Source organism: Neophocaena asiaeorientalis, unplaced genomic scaffold (assembly GCF_003031525.2).
Source record: "Neophocaena asiaeorientalis asiaeorientalis breed wild unplaced genomic scaffold, Neophocaena_asiaeorientalis_V1.1 scaffold46, whole genome shotgun sequence".
Classification (NCBI taxonomy): domain Eukaryota; kingdom Metazoa; phylum Chordata; class Mammalia; order Artiodactyla; family Phocoenidae; genus Neophocaena; species Neophocaena asiaeorientalis.
Genome location: NW_020175393.1, coordinates 15,720,855 through 15,736,512, shown reverse-complemented (window position 1 = coordinate 15,736,512; position 15,658 = coordinate 15,720,855). Strand labels below are relative to the sequence as shown.

General features: G+C 37.4%; 1 protein-coding gene across 10 annotated transcripts in view; it reads left to right on the top strand.

Annotated features, from left to right (window-relative positions):
* PKHD1 (PKHD1 ciliary IPT domain containing fibrocystin/polyductin) overlaps positions 1-15,658 on the top strand; it is a 600,926-nt gene that overhangs the window by 383,197 nt on the left and 202,071 nt on the right. For 7 of the 10 annotated variants that reach the window (XM_024765924.1, XM_024765923.1, XM_024765919.1 and 4 more), the window contains one exon: positions 7,353-8,367. The exons of 1 other annotated variant lie outside the window; for it this stretch is intronic. In XM_024765924.1, coding sequence (XP_024621692.1) covers positions 7,353-8,367 — 1,015 coding nt within the window. The remainder of the gene's footprint in view (positions 1-7,352; positions 8,368-15,658) is intronic. 2 more of the 10 variants (XM_024765925.1, XM_024765926.1) reach the window with 1 other exon arrangement.

The window sequence follows — 15,658 nt, the reverse complement described above, 5'->3', positions numbered from 1 at the left end:
CTTCTCCCTCATCTTCATTACCACTGCATTCAAAGTAGTTTCATCTCCTGATCAAAGTAACACTTTTTATAAAAGGGAACAAATATTTCAAAATATTCACCAAGAGAACTTAGTAAGGACAGAAGGACCTTTCACAGAAGGCCTTACAGGCATCCTTGCTTCATATAATGGTTGGTCTTATGTGGTTTTCCATTTTTCTCACATTAGTTTGAATATGTATTCCCACGGAAAATAGGCTCAAGTTCAAGAACTTTGGTGAGATTGCTCAAAAATGGGCACAGATCCTAGAATCTGTAGCTCCTGAAGTCTGTTAGCCCATTACCCCTCTAGATGTGCATTCGTCATTAAGAGCCTTTCGCACCTCTGCAGTATCTTGTCGTTTAGAGCTGTCTTCATGCTCAGACATCTCTCTTTTTATTAATTTTATTTTTTTTAATTGAAGTATAGTTGATTTACAATGTTGTGCTAATTTATGCTATACAGCAAAGTGACTCAGTTATACACATATGTACATTCCTTTTTTATACTCTTTTCAATTATGGCTTATTTCTGTCCTCTCTTGACTCCTGAACACGGGGAGTCACTTCGCCACGCCAACCACCAGCTGTTACAGTGTCTTCCTCACTGAGAATGATGCAAGGAGACTCAGCTAGTTTTTAGCTTGAATTCCCCATTCCAAAAGGTAGATAGTTTTCCTCTATTATTGCTAATATGACTAAATACATATTTTCTTTAATATTTCTTTGCAAGATTTCAGTTACTCCATTTGTACATTTAGGAATACAGATTTTGGGGTTTCATTCCTCATAGCCTGAAGGTCTATGACAACCTATATAAATGGGGATAAATTCAACATGTCTTCACTTTATTTGAGATGTGGCCATTTATATTTGTTAAATTAGAAACAATGAGGTGTAAATGTTGTTTGACAGAAAAGAATTGTAAATGATTTCATTTCTTGAAAATAAGAGAATGATTATATATTTTGTTTTTGTCAAAATCTGCTATACTTTTGTCAAAATCTGCTATCTGCTATTTTCAAACATAAATTTTTCTCTTTTGTTGAAATGGGGAAGATGGAAGGAATCCATGTGCCTTTGAGTCAAAACATTTATTTTTAAAATACTTCTTTCTTTCCTTCTGATCCATTTTTCTAAATAAAGGATAGAAATTTTTTCTTTTTCCTTTTCTTTTAATTTTTTTTTCTAGCAAAGATGACCCCTTTGGCATATTTTCTTTTCAAATGTGAAATGAAGTGGAAAATTCTCATTTCAAGACAGGAAGGACAAATATTGACATAAAGTTAATAATTGTTAGAACCCTGGAAGCAACCTGAGTGCACACACACTCACACACATTCACATACATACCCACCCACCTTTTCCTCTGCTTCCTCCTTTACCAGGAGTACCTAACGCTCCTCCTTTCTGGTTTCTAGGTCCACGGTTTCCAATCTAGGGAAAGGCGGACAGAGCGTATTGTATGTCTAGGATATTTTAGGATGTTAAAGTACACACAGAAACAAGTGCACACATGCACACACACATACGACCTGCTTCATCTAATTTCCCCCACTTAGAGAGGAGCTTCTGGACTTTATCACTGGTCTTGTCCATCTTGAATGAAAGAGCATAGGCCAAGCCAATACTCACCGGTCACTCAGCATTTATTAAGTCCTGTCCACTCTTGCCTTCTGGAGAGGAATGCCCTGGGGCGACTGGGTGGCTGCCCCTGACAGGCTGGGTCACTTTATCTATTCACATTGATTATGAAAGTCAGCTGTGGCCAGACCTTGGTGGTTTTTTTTTTTTTTTTCTTTTTCACCCTTCTTCTCTCAGCCCCTCTTACAAGCACCCCTGCCTGGATTTTCATGAGGAAATAATCAGATTAGGCCTTTCACGGTGAGTTCATATGGAGTTCTCTTTCTCCAGTGTGCTACTAACTGAATAAACGTGTTTAGTGGTAAATTGTAAATGACATTATGATTACCAAAGCCAGCATGGGTTTCATTTAAAAGTGATCAGAATTGCAGACCACAAAAATTGTGACTGGCAGATAAAGCCATTTGGAGAAATCAGAAAAGAAAAAACCAAAAAAAGTGAGAAGGAGAATCATTACTGAAAACTACATCCTTCTCCAATGGAGAGAGGCAGGAGGAAGAGAAACCCAGGGAAGGAAGAGATGGATCGCTATTTAGAAGGGAAGCCAGACTGTCCATGTTGGTGATGCCAGCTGTGTCTGGGAGAGGGGACATGACATGTGTTTGGGTGTGCGTAGCCCTCTCCTAAGGAGTTAATGTCAATTCTCTCCCACAATGAAGAACTGCACCCACGTAGGAGCTTTGGAATCCCAGGGCATTGCTTTCCTGTGCTTGATTTTTGCCTCACATCAAAAGTAAAATACTGGAATTGATTAACTCTGAAGGTGAAATAGGAAAATTGATGGTAAGATACCAATAAACCACCGTCTCTTAGTCATTGGTAAGTTCTGGAGAAATAAAAGTAAAGTTTCTTATTTATGAACACCAGGATTCCACATTTGGCTACAAAACTACATAATGTGACTTGCTGATAATCTTTAGTCTATTGCCTTTGTTAAATTAGTGGCTATACAGTTATACTTCAGGGAAAGTATGCTAAAATATTAAAAAGGCCAAATGGTAATAGAAAAGAAGCAAATGGACTCTTGCCAAATATGTGACTTAACAAATAACCAAAAACCTTTCCGTGAGTTCCTGTCAATAGACTGTGTTAAGAGAACTCCTGACTATACAGCACCCTTCCCACAGGGTTAATCATCACAGCTGACCCCACATCTAAATACAATCCCCAAATGAAGTTATTTGGATTCCATTTTATTTTTCAAAAAGCACAGGTAGAAGTTAAAAAATATGTTTTTCTCTTCCTCCTCTTCCTCATGGCTGTTACTAAGTAATTGTGTGAATCATAATTGCTGTGAGTCAGTTTTTCCATCTACAAACTACGGATAATTAAACTTGCTATTAGAAAGTTTTAGGTAAAGGAAGTTAGGGAAGGAGGAAGGAAGGGAGGGAGGGAGGAAAGAAAAAGGGAAGGAAGGAAGGATCACCAACCTTATAGCCTGAGGGTATCTTTGTAGTGAGGTCAAGTCTTCCTCTTGGCATTCTAATCCCTGTTTTATCCCATACCCCTTCCAGGTACCATTCCCATGAGTCTATGGACTTCCTGTCAGATATTTCTCTATCTGAAGCTCTCCCAAGCAACCATTATATATTATTTGCAACAACATGGGATGACCACCCTCTGGCCATCTAAGACCTGTTGAAGCAATAAGTCAGAGTCTCCCATTGACAAAACTGTGTGAAAGTTTTGTCTTATCAGGAGGACCCCTCTGATAGTTTCCATGCCACTGTTACAGAATATAAGGATACGGTGTGTCTTCCTTAGTATCCCTGCTGCCTCAGCCATTACAGCAAATCCACCAGCACATTCTATTTACTGTCTGCAGAAGACACATTGTTCTCCTGATTCATTCATAGGCTCATCCAACCTTTCACTCCCTTCCTCCACTTGTTTAATGAATGAATGAATCAGCCAAGAAAAAAAATGCTTTGTCATAACAGAATTTTTTTGAGTGTGGACAAATCTATTATGTGATTCAAGAGCAGAAGATTCATATAAACATAATCAGCCATAATTTCAGTCTTATGGTTTCATGTGAAATAGTTGGATCTCTCACAGAACACTATCAAATATTAACATTAATTCAAGGGGCAATTCTCACGATGCCCTTCTGTAGTATACTCTGTTCTTGTGATGAGTTGGTTTAAACTGCATTCAAGCTATAGAATAATAATCTTATAACTAGACACCTGGAAATAATAGATAAAAATTATTTGAAGAATAGGAGTTTTGAAAAGGACATTACATGTCAATCAACTAATACGTATTAAGGAATTTCTACTGTGTTTGAGGTAGGATGTTAAACCCTATGGTAATTTAAATATGAGATATAGCCTTAGGCCTTGAGAAATAACACCTTAAGGACATTGGGTCCTAGTGTTTATGTAATTTATCAAAGTACATATAGTTAGTTAGTAGCAGAGAATGATTGAGAATCATATCAACTAAGAGAATAAGTATTTTATTTAGGTACGGTTCCAAGAATTTAGCAATCTACAGAGGCCACTATGAAAGACCTTATAACTCCTGGATGAGAAGTAAGAAGAATAAAGTCAGAGATCTGTAAAACTGGATGGAATGTGAACGATTCATCAATGGCATCAGCATGGCTGAAAAAAATGTGTAAAAAGGAGAGTGAGCAGTAGGTTTAGAAAAGAGGAACTAGTGTGATTTGAGGATAATCCATGAGGAAAGTCTACCTTACTATCTCATTTGAAAATGATATACCTGTAGTAGCGATTGATGTATCAGGGTCTCAAAGCAAAATTTCCATGGCTATTAAGATCATGCAATTAATTAATTCCCTTCATACTGGTTCCATGCTTTGGAAGAGAATTCTTTTTTTTTTTTTTTTTTTTTTACGGTATGTGGGCCTCTCACTGTTGTGGCCTCTCCCGTTGCGGAGCACAGGCTCCGGACGCGCAGGCTCAGCGGCCATGGCTCACGGGCCCAGCCACTCCGCGGCATGTGGGATCTTCCTGGACCGGGGCACGAACCCACGTCCCCTGCATCGGCAGGCGGGCTCTCAACCACTGCACCACCAGGGAAGCCCTGGAAGATAATTCTTGATTTCACATTAGCGTTTCCATATTATATTACCACAGGGAAAAAGCACACTGTGTATAGGTGACCATTTAAAAATATTTTATAATTAAATCTCTACTGAGATTAACAATTTCATATTTAATTTAATGAATTCAAGTGATTTAAGAGACATAGAGCAATTAGAATTTTCCGCTTTGTGTCAGTTTTCAAGGAATCTGCCTATTTCATCGAAGTTGTTGAACTTGTTGGCATAAAGTTTGTTTGTAAGAGTCTCTTAATCTTTGCCTGTAGGATCTGAAGTAGTAATCCTTCTTTCATCCCTGAAATTGGTGATGTGTCTTCTTCCTTTATATCTTGATCAGTCTAGCGAGGGGTTAATCAATTGGTTGACATTTTCCAAGAACGAAATTTTAGCTTTGTTCACTTTCTCTGTTTTTTCTTGTTTGTTTGTTTGTTGTCTGTTTCATTGACGTTTGCTGTTACATTTATCATTTCCTTTTTTTCTACTTACTCTTGGTTTACTTTGCTCTTTTTCTGAATTTGTAAGGGAGTACCTAAGGCATCACTTTTAGACAATTCTTCTTTTGTAATATAAGCATTTAACATAAGTTTCCTTCAAAGCAGTGTTTTTGCCACATCCCACAGTTTTGATATGCTAAAATTTCATTATCATTCCATTTGAAATATTTTACAGTTTTCCTTATAATTTTGACCCTTTTGTTGCTGTTATTTTTGAGGTTCAGGTAAACTGTGTGTCCTACTCCTGAAGTAGCATTTTGGTAATTAAGTTTATTGACACCATAGGCAGCTTTGGCACAGATTTTTTTTTTTCTTCTTTCAGCTTTCCTCAGTGCCCTATGACACTCTTTTTTTAAATTGAAGTATGGTTGATTTATAATGTTGTGTTAGTTTCTGATGTACAGCAAAGTGATTGAGTTATACATATATATATTTTTTTCATTATAGGTTATTACAAGATATTGAATATAGTTCCCTGTGCTATACAGTAGGACCTTGTTTTTTTAATCTATTTTATATATAGTAGTTTGTATCTGTGAATCCCAAACTCCTAATTTATCCTTCTCCCTCCCCTCTTCCCCTTTGGTCACCATAAGTTTGTTTTCTATGTCTGTTGAGTCTGCTTCTGTTTTGTAAATAAATTTATTTGTATCATATTTTAGATTCCACATATAAGTGATATCATATGATATTTGACTTTCTCTGACTTACTTCACTTAGTATGATAATCTCTAGGTCCATACATGTTGCTGCAAATGGCATTATTTCATTCTTTTTTCTGGCTGAGTAATATTCCATTGTACATATATATATATATATATATATATAGATATATAGATATATAGATATAGATATAGATATATATATACCACATGTTTATCCATTCATTTGTCGATGGACATTTAGGTTGCTTCCGTGTCTTGGCTATTGTGAATAGTGCTGCTATGAACATTGGGTGTATGTATCTTTTCAAATTACAATTTTCTCTGGATATATGGCCAGGAGTGGGATTGCTGGATCATATGGTAAATCGATTTTTAGTTTTTTAAGGAGCCTCCATACTGTTTTCATAGTGGCTACACTAATTTACATTCCCACCAACAATGTAGGAGGGTTCCCTTTTCTCCACACCCTCTCCAGCATTTATTGTTTGTGGACTTTTTGATGATGGCCATTCTGACCGGTGTGAGGCGATACCTCACTGTACTTTTGCTTGGCACAGATTTCTTCTCATATTACATGGAAGGAAGGATGCAGAAGGAGGCTAGATCATGCTCAAATGTAGTACATCCTACATAGTAATAATTTGATTTATTTTTGGTTCCAGTCCTCAGGCTACTTAGATGAACGTGCACTAAGGAAAATTAAAATATGTAGAAAACAATACAAGACAATTTTGTGACTATTAATTTAAAGTCAGAGGAACTTTTTTTGGTTGGAAGGTAACATATACCTTTGAATTCAGAACAGGAAGTACTCTAGGTTCATAGACAGGAAGATTAGGAATAGTGGGAATAGTGAATAATGCTGTTTCTTTAAATGTTTTCATTAGCTGCAGTCATCCTCAACTTGGGCTCTATTTAATGTCAACACTCCCCAAATTACTACTTTCCTCTTCTCCGCCTGTTGTATTTCTTTATTCTTCATGTTTAGAGAAAAAGTATGAGGAAATTATATAGTCTGACATCCAAACTATTTCACAATCTGGTCACAATATACCTTTTCAATTTTAATATACCTCCATAAAATCTCTGTTCCCGCCCCCTCAATCTACCTCTTTCCCATTGACTCAAATATCATTATCCTCTTCTCGCCTATCCTTTTTCCATTATGTAGACCTTAGTGATTATTCCTTTTTCTTAATTACTTTGTTTATTCAGCTCTTTTACCACTTAGCTATTATGCCCATTATTAACTTTAAATAGCATATTATGTAACATATAAATTTAAATTATATTAAAGAGCTGTATCTTTCCATATTTTGCCCAAGAATTTTTGCATTCTCACACTTGAATACTCAGTAAATGTTTCCTGAGGTTACTGATGATGGTGAGAGTGATGGATTGTAAATCATCTTTGAGAGATTGTGGTTCTTACGTCACTTGCTTATTTTCCTTTATTTTATAGGCACATTTAGAGAAGAGCAGAAATGCACATACCGATTGCTGATACAAGGCTACATCTGCAAACAGACTGACCAAGTGATCTTAATTCTTGACAGTGCTGATGCCACTTGGGCAATGCAAAAGTTATATCCAGTTGTATCTGTGACTAGTGGTTTTGTTGACACCTTCAGTAGCGTAAATGCCAATACTCCCTGCTCCACTTCAGGGTCTGTATCTGCTTTCTATTCCATTTTACCCACCAAGGAAATCACCAAGGTCTGCTTTGTGGATCAGACTCCTCAAGTTTTGCGTTTTTTTCTATTGGGGAACAAAAGTACCTCCAAGCTCCTCTTGGCTGTATTCTACCATGAACTCCAGAGCCCGAATGTTTTCTTAGGGGAAAGATTCATTACACCTACTCAGGTTCAATCAACTTCCTCACTGCTGAATGGGTCTATTGGCGCCAACTATTTCAGCATCATGGATAACCTCTTGTATGTTGTCCTACAAGGAGAGGAGCCCATTGAAATTCGCTCAGGTGTTTCCATTCATTTGGCCCTCACTGTGATGTTTTCAGTTCTAGAAAAAGGCTGGGAAATGATGACCCTTGAAAGACTAACTGACTTCTTGCAGGTCAGCCAAGACCAAATCAGGTTTATTCATGAGATGCCTGGTAATGAAGCAACCTTAAAGGCCATGGCTGACCGTAGAGCAAAGAGAAAGCGCAATTGCCCAACTGTGACTTGTGCCAGTCATGATAGAGTTGGTCAGCGTAGACTTCTCATGAAGGAAATGAGTTCATATAGAGTCCTACCGCCCACCACTATGGAAACTATCTCAAAAGTGATGGTCGTTGAAATTGGTCATCTGCCAGCAGTAAGGAACACTGGAGTAATTCCATCCTTATCAAGTAACAAATTACAGACTTTGGCTCACCAGGTTATCACTGCTCAACAGACTGGAGTACTAGAGAATGTTCTGAATATGACTATTGGGGCCTTACTAGTGACTCAGTCAAAGGGAGTCATCGGCTATGGGTAAGTACTAATTATAATAACTTCTAAATGAGAGCTGATTTCTTGGATGCATATTGCAAATGTCAGCCTACTTACACTGAGTCACATAACCTGTCTGCTTTTTAAGATAAGAATAAAAATGTCAAGAGCCATTTATAGACTTAAATTCTCAATTTTAAAATTCTTTATTAAATCTGTAGTCTTCATGGTTATTCTATTTCCTGGGTAGATGTAGACGTTTTATTTTGGTACTTTAAAATGAAAAACATGGAGGAAGAGATTTTTCTAAGGCAACTTGTTTTCAATATGCTTGTTCATTCATTTATCATGTAATGTATGTTTAAGCAGTGGGCTAGATTCTGGGTTTGCTAAGGTGAAACAGATATGATCTTTGCCTTATGGGACAAAAACACTATCTATCACAATTCCATAGAGCTATGAGCTCAGACTTGAGTACTCAGGGTGTTGTTAATAATACTGCCTGTAGGGACTGGGGAAGAGACTTATATTTAGGAACATTTTGGAGGGATGCCCAGGAGTTAACTAAGCTAAAGCCGTGACCCTGATTGGGTTTTATTTAACCTAGGATTATAAAGCCCTGAAAGGATGTCAAATTGCGTGAGGCAGAACATAATTGCTGCCAACTATGTTTATGGCACAGACCTGTGTAGGATCCATAATATCCTTTGTGCTATGCTATTCTGACTCTACAAGCTTGTATATTGAAGTTCTTTACCAGATCAATGTTTACTACACACTTCAGAAGTAAATTTAGCTGAATATTTCCCCGAGCTTAGTAAATGAAGAAGTACATGAAGTACACAATAAGAGGAGGCAAGTATAAATGATTCTCAATTTTTTTGTACATTGTATTTACCCAAGAAATGAATTGTCCAGCCCAAGTTCATCTAAGACATCTGTCACAAGATCAAGACTGTTAGAGTCCCAAGCTCTAATTTTTAGCAGATACAAAAGAACCAGAAATGATACTGCAAACTGAGAGACAATATGAAATTGCCATAATGCTTAGAAAACGTGTATAAACTAACCATTTCACACATGCATGCTGCTTGGTTATAGAGGACTCAGAAGATTCAAACATGGATATTCCCTGCAAGCTTGTCATCACCACTGGAAAAATAAGCTCAAACCTATGCACGTTTTGAGTTGATATAGTTGATGTTGGGTCCCTGAAATAGGTAAAAATTATTTAGATTCTGAGCTGTGTTACTCAGTGAAAGTTTAGAATGCTCATATTGTTTTAGATTATTCTCTTGCTGCTTTTTCACTGTATTTGTCGTAGTGCTAATAAATAAGCAACTAATATTTAATGGGTATTAATTACTTCTATACAACCATCTCCAGTGGATGTGGTATTCACTATAAAATAAAAAGCAAAACAAAAAGACATACCTTCACATTTTAAGGAATATTCAACTAATACATTGATTGCCTTTTTATACGTAGAGCAACATATCCAAATGAAAGCTTTGCTAATGTTTATGTATCATATTTTACCTGTCTTTGGTGTTCCTCTTCCTTACAGGACACTAGTATGTACGGAAGATATGGAAAGAAAACTCAAGCAATTTTTTTTCCAGATTCTGGTTGATGTGAAGGGCTTTGAGGATTGTTAGCTTAGAATTTAAAGATACTCCTAGTTGCATGAGTGCTCAGAATCTATTATATCTTGGATAGTTTTACTAACCACTAAACCTTCACCATGTTATTGATGTAATTATGATATTATGCATGATAATATAAAGATCAGGAATCTGAGAAAGGATGGTGTCAATGTATCTCAGCTTACATTTAAGTATATTTTCTTTCCTTTAGTCCAGTTTCATTTAGATTCCACCGAGTTCTTCTGAGCATATTCTATGTATGGGTGACTAGAGAGAAATAGAGCCAGTTCTTTGCTCAATTTTATTTAGATTTTACAGTACTGAGCTTTCTTAATAGGTCATCCTTCCAAAATGACTGATTTTTATATTATATAAAAAAAGACTCGATTGGGATTGACATGCATACACTGATGTGTATAAAATGGATGACTAATAAGAAAAAAAAGAAATTTAAAAAAAAACCCCAAACAACAACAACAACAAAAAAGACTCAGTGAATATTTAGCTTTTAACTAGAAGGAGAGCAAAGTCAAAGAGTAGAAGCAATGGAGATAAAGCAGAGGAAACCCAGGAAAGAGAGTGGACCCAGCACAAGTGTAAGTATGCACACATATGTGTGTGGGAGATCATCCTATCGTGAGCTTCAGAGAAAAGAGCACCTTTATTGCCCACCACCTGTCATAGCCATCGTGTTTTCAGTTTTGACTCATGTATTTCTGACTTGATAAGAAACTGCTGAACATGTATCGGCAGTTTCACATTAGAAGCTTTTTAAGTTTCCTCACTCTGTATAAGGAGCACCTTATCAAGCTGACTTGGAATAGAGAAGAAAACTCAGACAGACAATTGGTGACACGTAGCATCAACTTTCTGTTGGGATGTGTTATAGTCCCCATCTCTCTCAGTTTCTTTAGTATTTTAAGAGAGGTTTCCTAGATATGCAAAAAAAAAAAAAAATCTTCTGAAGCTAACGAAAGGCTGCTTCTTAAGTATATCTGAATAAATCTCTGCAGAATGAGAAATGCCATGTCCTAAGGGACTTAACGAGAACCAGCAAATTTTCCCATGGTCCTAAGAATTGTACAGTACGGTAAACAACCCTGAAGCCCGGGGCAGATCCCAGGGCCAGCCCTGTTTCTTTCAACTTTGATCAGTGTCAACTCAGACTTCCATTGAACTCACTGGCGAGCCATTGACAAGCTAATGAATTGACCTTTAGACAGCAGAAATTAGTCTGAGGACATAGGCCCTTCAGTGGAAACATCTACAATGTTCTTTAAAGGTTCACTCTTGTTAATTTAATGGCGTTACATGCATTTCAACAAATTGAGGCCGTATCAGATATTTACTTATCAAGGGGAGTACTACCTGCTTTCAAAAAGCTACCAACTTTCTGCTTTGTGGGGAGAAATGGAGTGCTATTTTTTTAATCAAATAATATACAACACATTGGCCTCTCCCAGTCTACCCTCCTCTAGAGGCATCTAGATTTAAGTGTCTTCTGCATGGCTAAGTCAGTTCCGTGAACCTGTCTTCCGTCTTCCAAAGCTTTGTTAACCTCTGTTGTTGGTTGTTCTCTCCTCTCCTGCCTTCTTTATCCATGTTGATTTACACCATTTTTATTCATTTTTCTCCTTTTAAGTAATTTCGGTGGAGTAGAGGGAACAGAGATAAACATATGTTCAACCTCTGCTTTTTAAACTTGGGGTTCCCCACGAGGGTCTTATTTTATATTCTGCCTTTTATCTGGAATCCTGGCAGTAGAAACTTGATTTTTGCTCTTTTGAGTTTCTTTCCCTCCTGTCTTTTCTTCTTCTTCCTCTCTTTCTCCTACTTCATAAAAACAACCCACCTCTAAATAATATCCTTTGTCATATAGTAAGCATAAATATATCTGTATCTTTCATGGAAGTTTAGCTATTGAAATGCTAAAGCTATTTGTGGTTGGCAGAATTTCTAAAATGACCACCCAAAGGTATGCTGCCCTAATCCTGGGAACCTATGAATAGGATCAGATAGAATTTCTATCAAGACACTGTGTTATGTGGCACAGTAGACCTTAAGTTGGAGAGAATACCCAGGATTATCAAGGTGGCACAATTACACACAACAGCCCTTAAAACAGGAGAGCTTTATCCTGCTGTGGCAGAAGAGGAAGGCAGAGAGATTCCAAGTGTGAGAAGGAATTGAAGTGTCACTGCTTTTAGGATGAAAGGCACCACATGAGAAAAAAATCAGATGCACTTTGTAAGTACAGAGTGGACCTTAGCTGACAGCCCACAGGGAAACAGGGACCTCCATTCCACAGCCACAAGGAAATGAATTCCACCAACAATTGGAATGAGTTTGGAAGTGGATTCTCCTGAGAGCCTCCACTTAAGCAGTGAACCCCCAGCCAAGCCTGTCTAAACTCTTGACCCACAACCTGAAGATCATAGATTTGTGATATTTTAAGCCACTGAGTGTGTGGAGTTTTGTTTCACAGCCGTAGAAAACTAATACGCTATCTCACATAAAACTCTTTGTTTCTGACGTTGCCATGAACCTTGGACCCTAAAAACAGTTATAGGGAATGTGAGCATGGCTCTGTGGTGGTATATACCTATGTGTTTTTGCACCCTTCACATTAGTAGCTTTTTAAGTTTCCTCACTGTGTATAAGGCACAACTTATCAAGCTGACTTGGAATAGAAAAGAAAGAAAACTAGGAGAGACAATTGGTGACATGAGTCTTTTGGTGACATTCAGGCTCATTTAACATCTTCTCTTGTGCAATCTCTCCCTGCCCCTTGGGCACCTGCTTTCTAGGAAACAGCTATTTGGAGTATGCAAGGACAGGGTCTTTCTGTCAACACTGAAGGATGCTCTTCTCAAGACTGGCAGAATATTCATCCGGGAAGGGATTCCCGTACTGCTAGCCTGTCTCTTTCCTCCCTCCTGGCAAAACCACAGCTTTGCCATTAAAGAGTGTTTTTGCACCATTTCTTTTTTTCACTACAATACAAATTCATTGCTTTGTTGAGTTAGGTGGATGGCAAAATTATCATAATGGTATTTTATATATGTGGCTTTGCGGGAAAATGAGATGCTCTGCATAAGTAAACTTTCCATTTAATTAAAAATTGTTTATTTTATCACTACATTTTTAAAAAGACTTCATCTCTTAAACTAAAAAGAAATAGATATTATCCAGTCTTATTAAATGGAAAATAATGTAGACCTTTCACATTTTTATTGATGATTCATGGTCATCATTAAAGCTATCATTTATTTCACAGCTCTGTTACTGCAGTGATGCCCTTAGGGACCCTTGTTCTTATACTAAATGGCCCCAGACCACTAAATCTTTGATTCTACTTCTACAGTTTACATTTTCCCTTCTCTCTTCCTTATAAACAGGAGGAAAATTCTAATCCATTATTGCTGTTGACTTATCTGCATCCAGTAGTTTTCCACCCACATGCACATGTAGTTCTAGTTCCAGAATTGAACTGGAACCGTACTACCTTACAATCAGTTTAAGATTTATGTGTACGGGTGGTGAAGTTGTAGCTAAATATAATAAAGACTCATGAAAACTTACATTTGAATGTTTTTTATTTCCCAAACATTAATTGAACAGTTATTATGTCCAAAAAATTGTATGGCTCATATGAAAATCTAGAGATTTTAAAATTAATAGATAGGGAAAACAAACATTTACACAACTGTCTAATAAGAATATGGTATATTAAATCTCATTATTCTATATCTATTACAAGGAAATCATTAATTCAATATGAACCTGCTTAACCATTAATCTAGTTTTTCATAAAATTAGTGTATTTTTATCTTTATAATATTCATTCGTTGGTCAAGGCTTCAATTTACTATTATACTCCCAAGAGTACCTAAGCAGTGTCATGCACCATAAGTGATCATTAAATACATGTTGCAAATAGTGAAATGTAACCGGTTTGACTTCTCTGCTATTCTAATACTCCTGTGCAACCAATATCCTGTAACAAATCTCTTCCATCAGAAAGATCTTGAGTGATTTCTCTTTTCCTGGTTAGACTATGACTGCTAGGGGACTCCATCACAAACAGGAAATTTTGAATATTTGTGTATGATCTTAAAAAATGTATTCAGAATTTACATTATCCCAGATAAGATATTCATGCTAGATTTATTATAAAATATTATTTTGAACAATTTTCTGACTAAAATACTTAGGTTTTGACCTCTGAGTTGACCTTGTTGGAGGATGTGCCATGTTTATTTTGTGTCTTTATATTCTCATGGCACAGTGCAACCTATGCCTGTGGTTCCTCAAATCTCAGTTTGAAGTGAAAAATTCCAAAGAACCATAAGAGTTTAATAACAAGTATTGGAGCACAGCAGTAAGTGCACCAGTTCAAGAGTGTATCAGAATTTGAAGTTGGCCGGTCCAAGATAGGTGGCGGCTTTCTAGAGGCATTTTAATGACCTAAGAACAGAGGAAGTGCATGGTGGGTACTGATTGGTCATAGTGTTCCTATAGTAACATGTATTGGATGCTTGTAATGTGTGAAGTTTGGAATCACTATGCTGTGATGCCAGAAAGAAACCATGAGATCATAAGACATTTTTTTCTCTCTTAGGAGTTGATGGCAGCTAAGGGCATTTGGCTAGGTTTAACAGGGAGCATTAGGACTATGAAATATAAATAAAATGGTATGTGTCAGCTCTGAAAGATAGCCAGGAAAGTCATTCTTGCCTTACGGACTCTGTGGAAGAACATTCCTGAGGGACCGAGGTTATGGTGTTGTATTTATCTTTGCCTATCTCATAGTGCCTAAAACAATATTTGTACATGGTGGAAGGGTTAACATTTGTTAAACTGGACCGAGTGGAGAACTTGCTTTCTTCTTCCAGGGTACAGAATCTCGCAAACTCCTCTGAAATTTAAGTTCCCTCACGGCATACCCTAAAAAATTTAATCAAAACATGGGGCTCTTTTATAGGAACCTGACTTAGTAACTTTGAGGAGGCCAAGGCTGAAGAGGAAGTGAGGAAGTATCTCAAAACGCCCCACCCTCACCTCACTGCCCAGAGCTAGCCTTCATCAAGATGATTTATTTATTTGTTTGCTCAGTTTGCCATGCAGATAGAAACAATCCCCTCTTCTGTAGGGGAAGCATTTCAGATCTGGCAGATTAAAAAGCAAGAGTTGGAGTGAATAGTAGTGATCTCTGAACTCAGACATTTCTGTATTTTCTTGGTCTTTCTCTTTTGCTAGCACTTAAGCACTGAAGGAAAAAAAAAATTCTTCCACATACCTGGCTGGCTATTGGAAGCTGTGAAATAGTGGTTAAACTGGGAGGATTGGAGGGAACTTTCCTCCCCCATTTTTTAAAGTTTGGCTGTAGGTCCTTCTGCCTGCAGGCTACAGTCACATTAGCGGTTGGAAATTGGATAACGACAGCACAATGACAAATCCAGGTTGCTTGCAATAAGTTGCTAATCCCTTTGCTTTAATATCGGAGCAGCGGATAATGATGTTTGGACATCACTCCGGTTTACTGACGACCCCACTGGGGCCAGCAATAGAACCTTACAACTGTCTAACAAGGCGTCAGGTGATTCCCGTCGTCACAGCAACGGACACTGGAATCTAATCTTCCCTCCATCCCTTCTAGCACCCAATAACGCCTGGGTTATATAAGT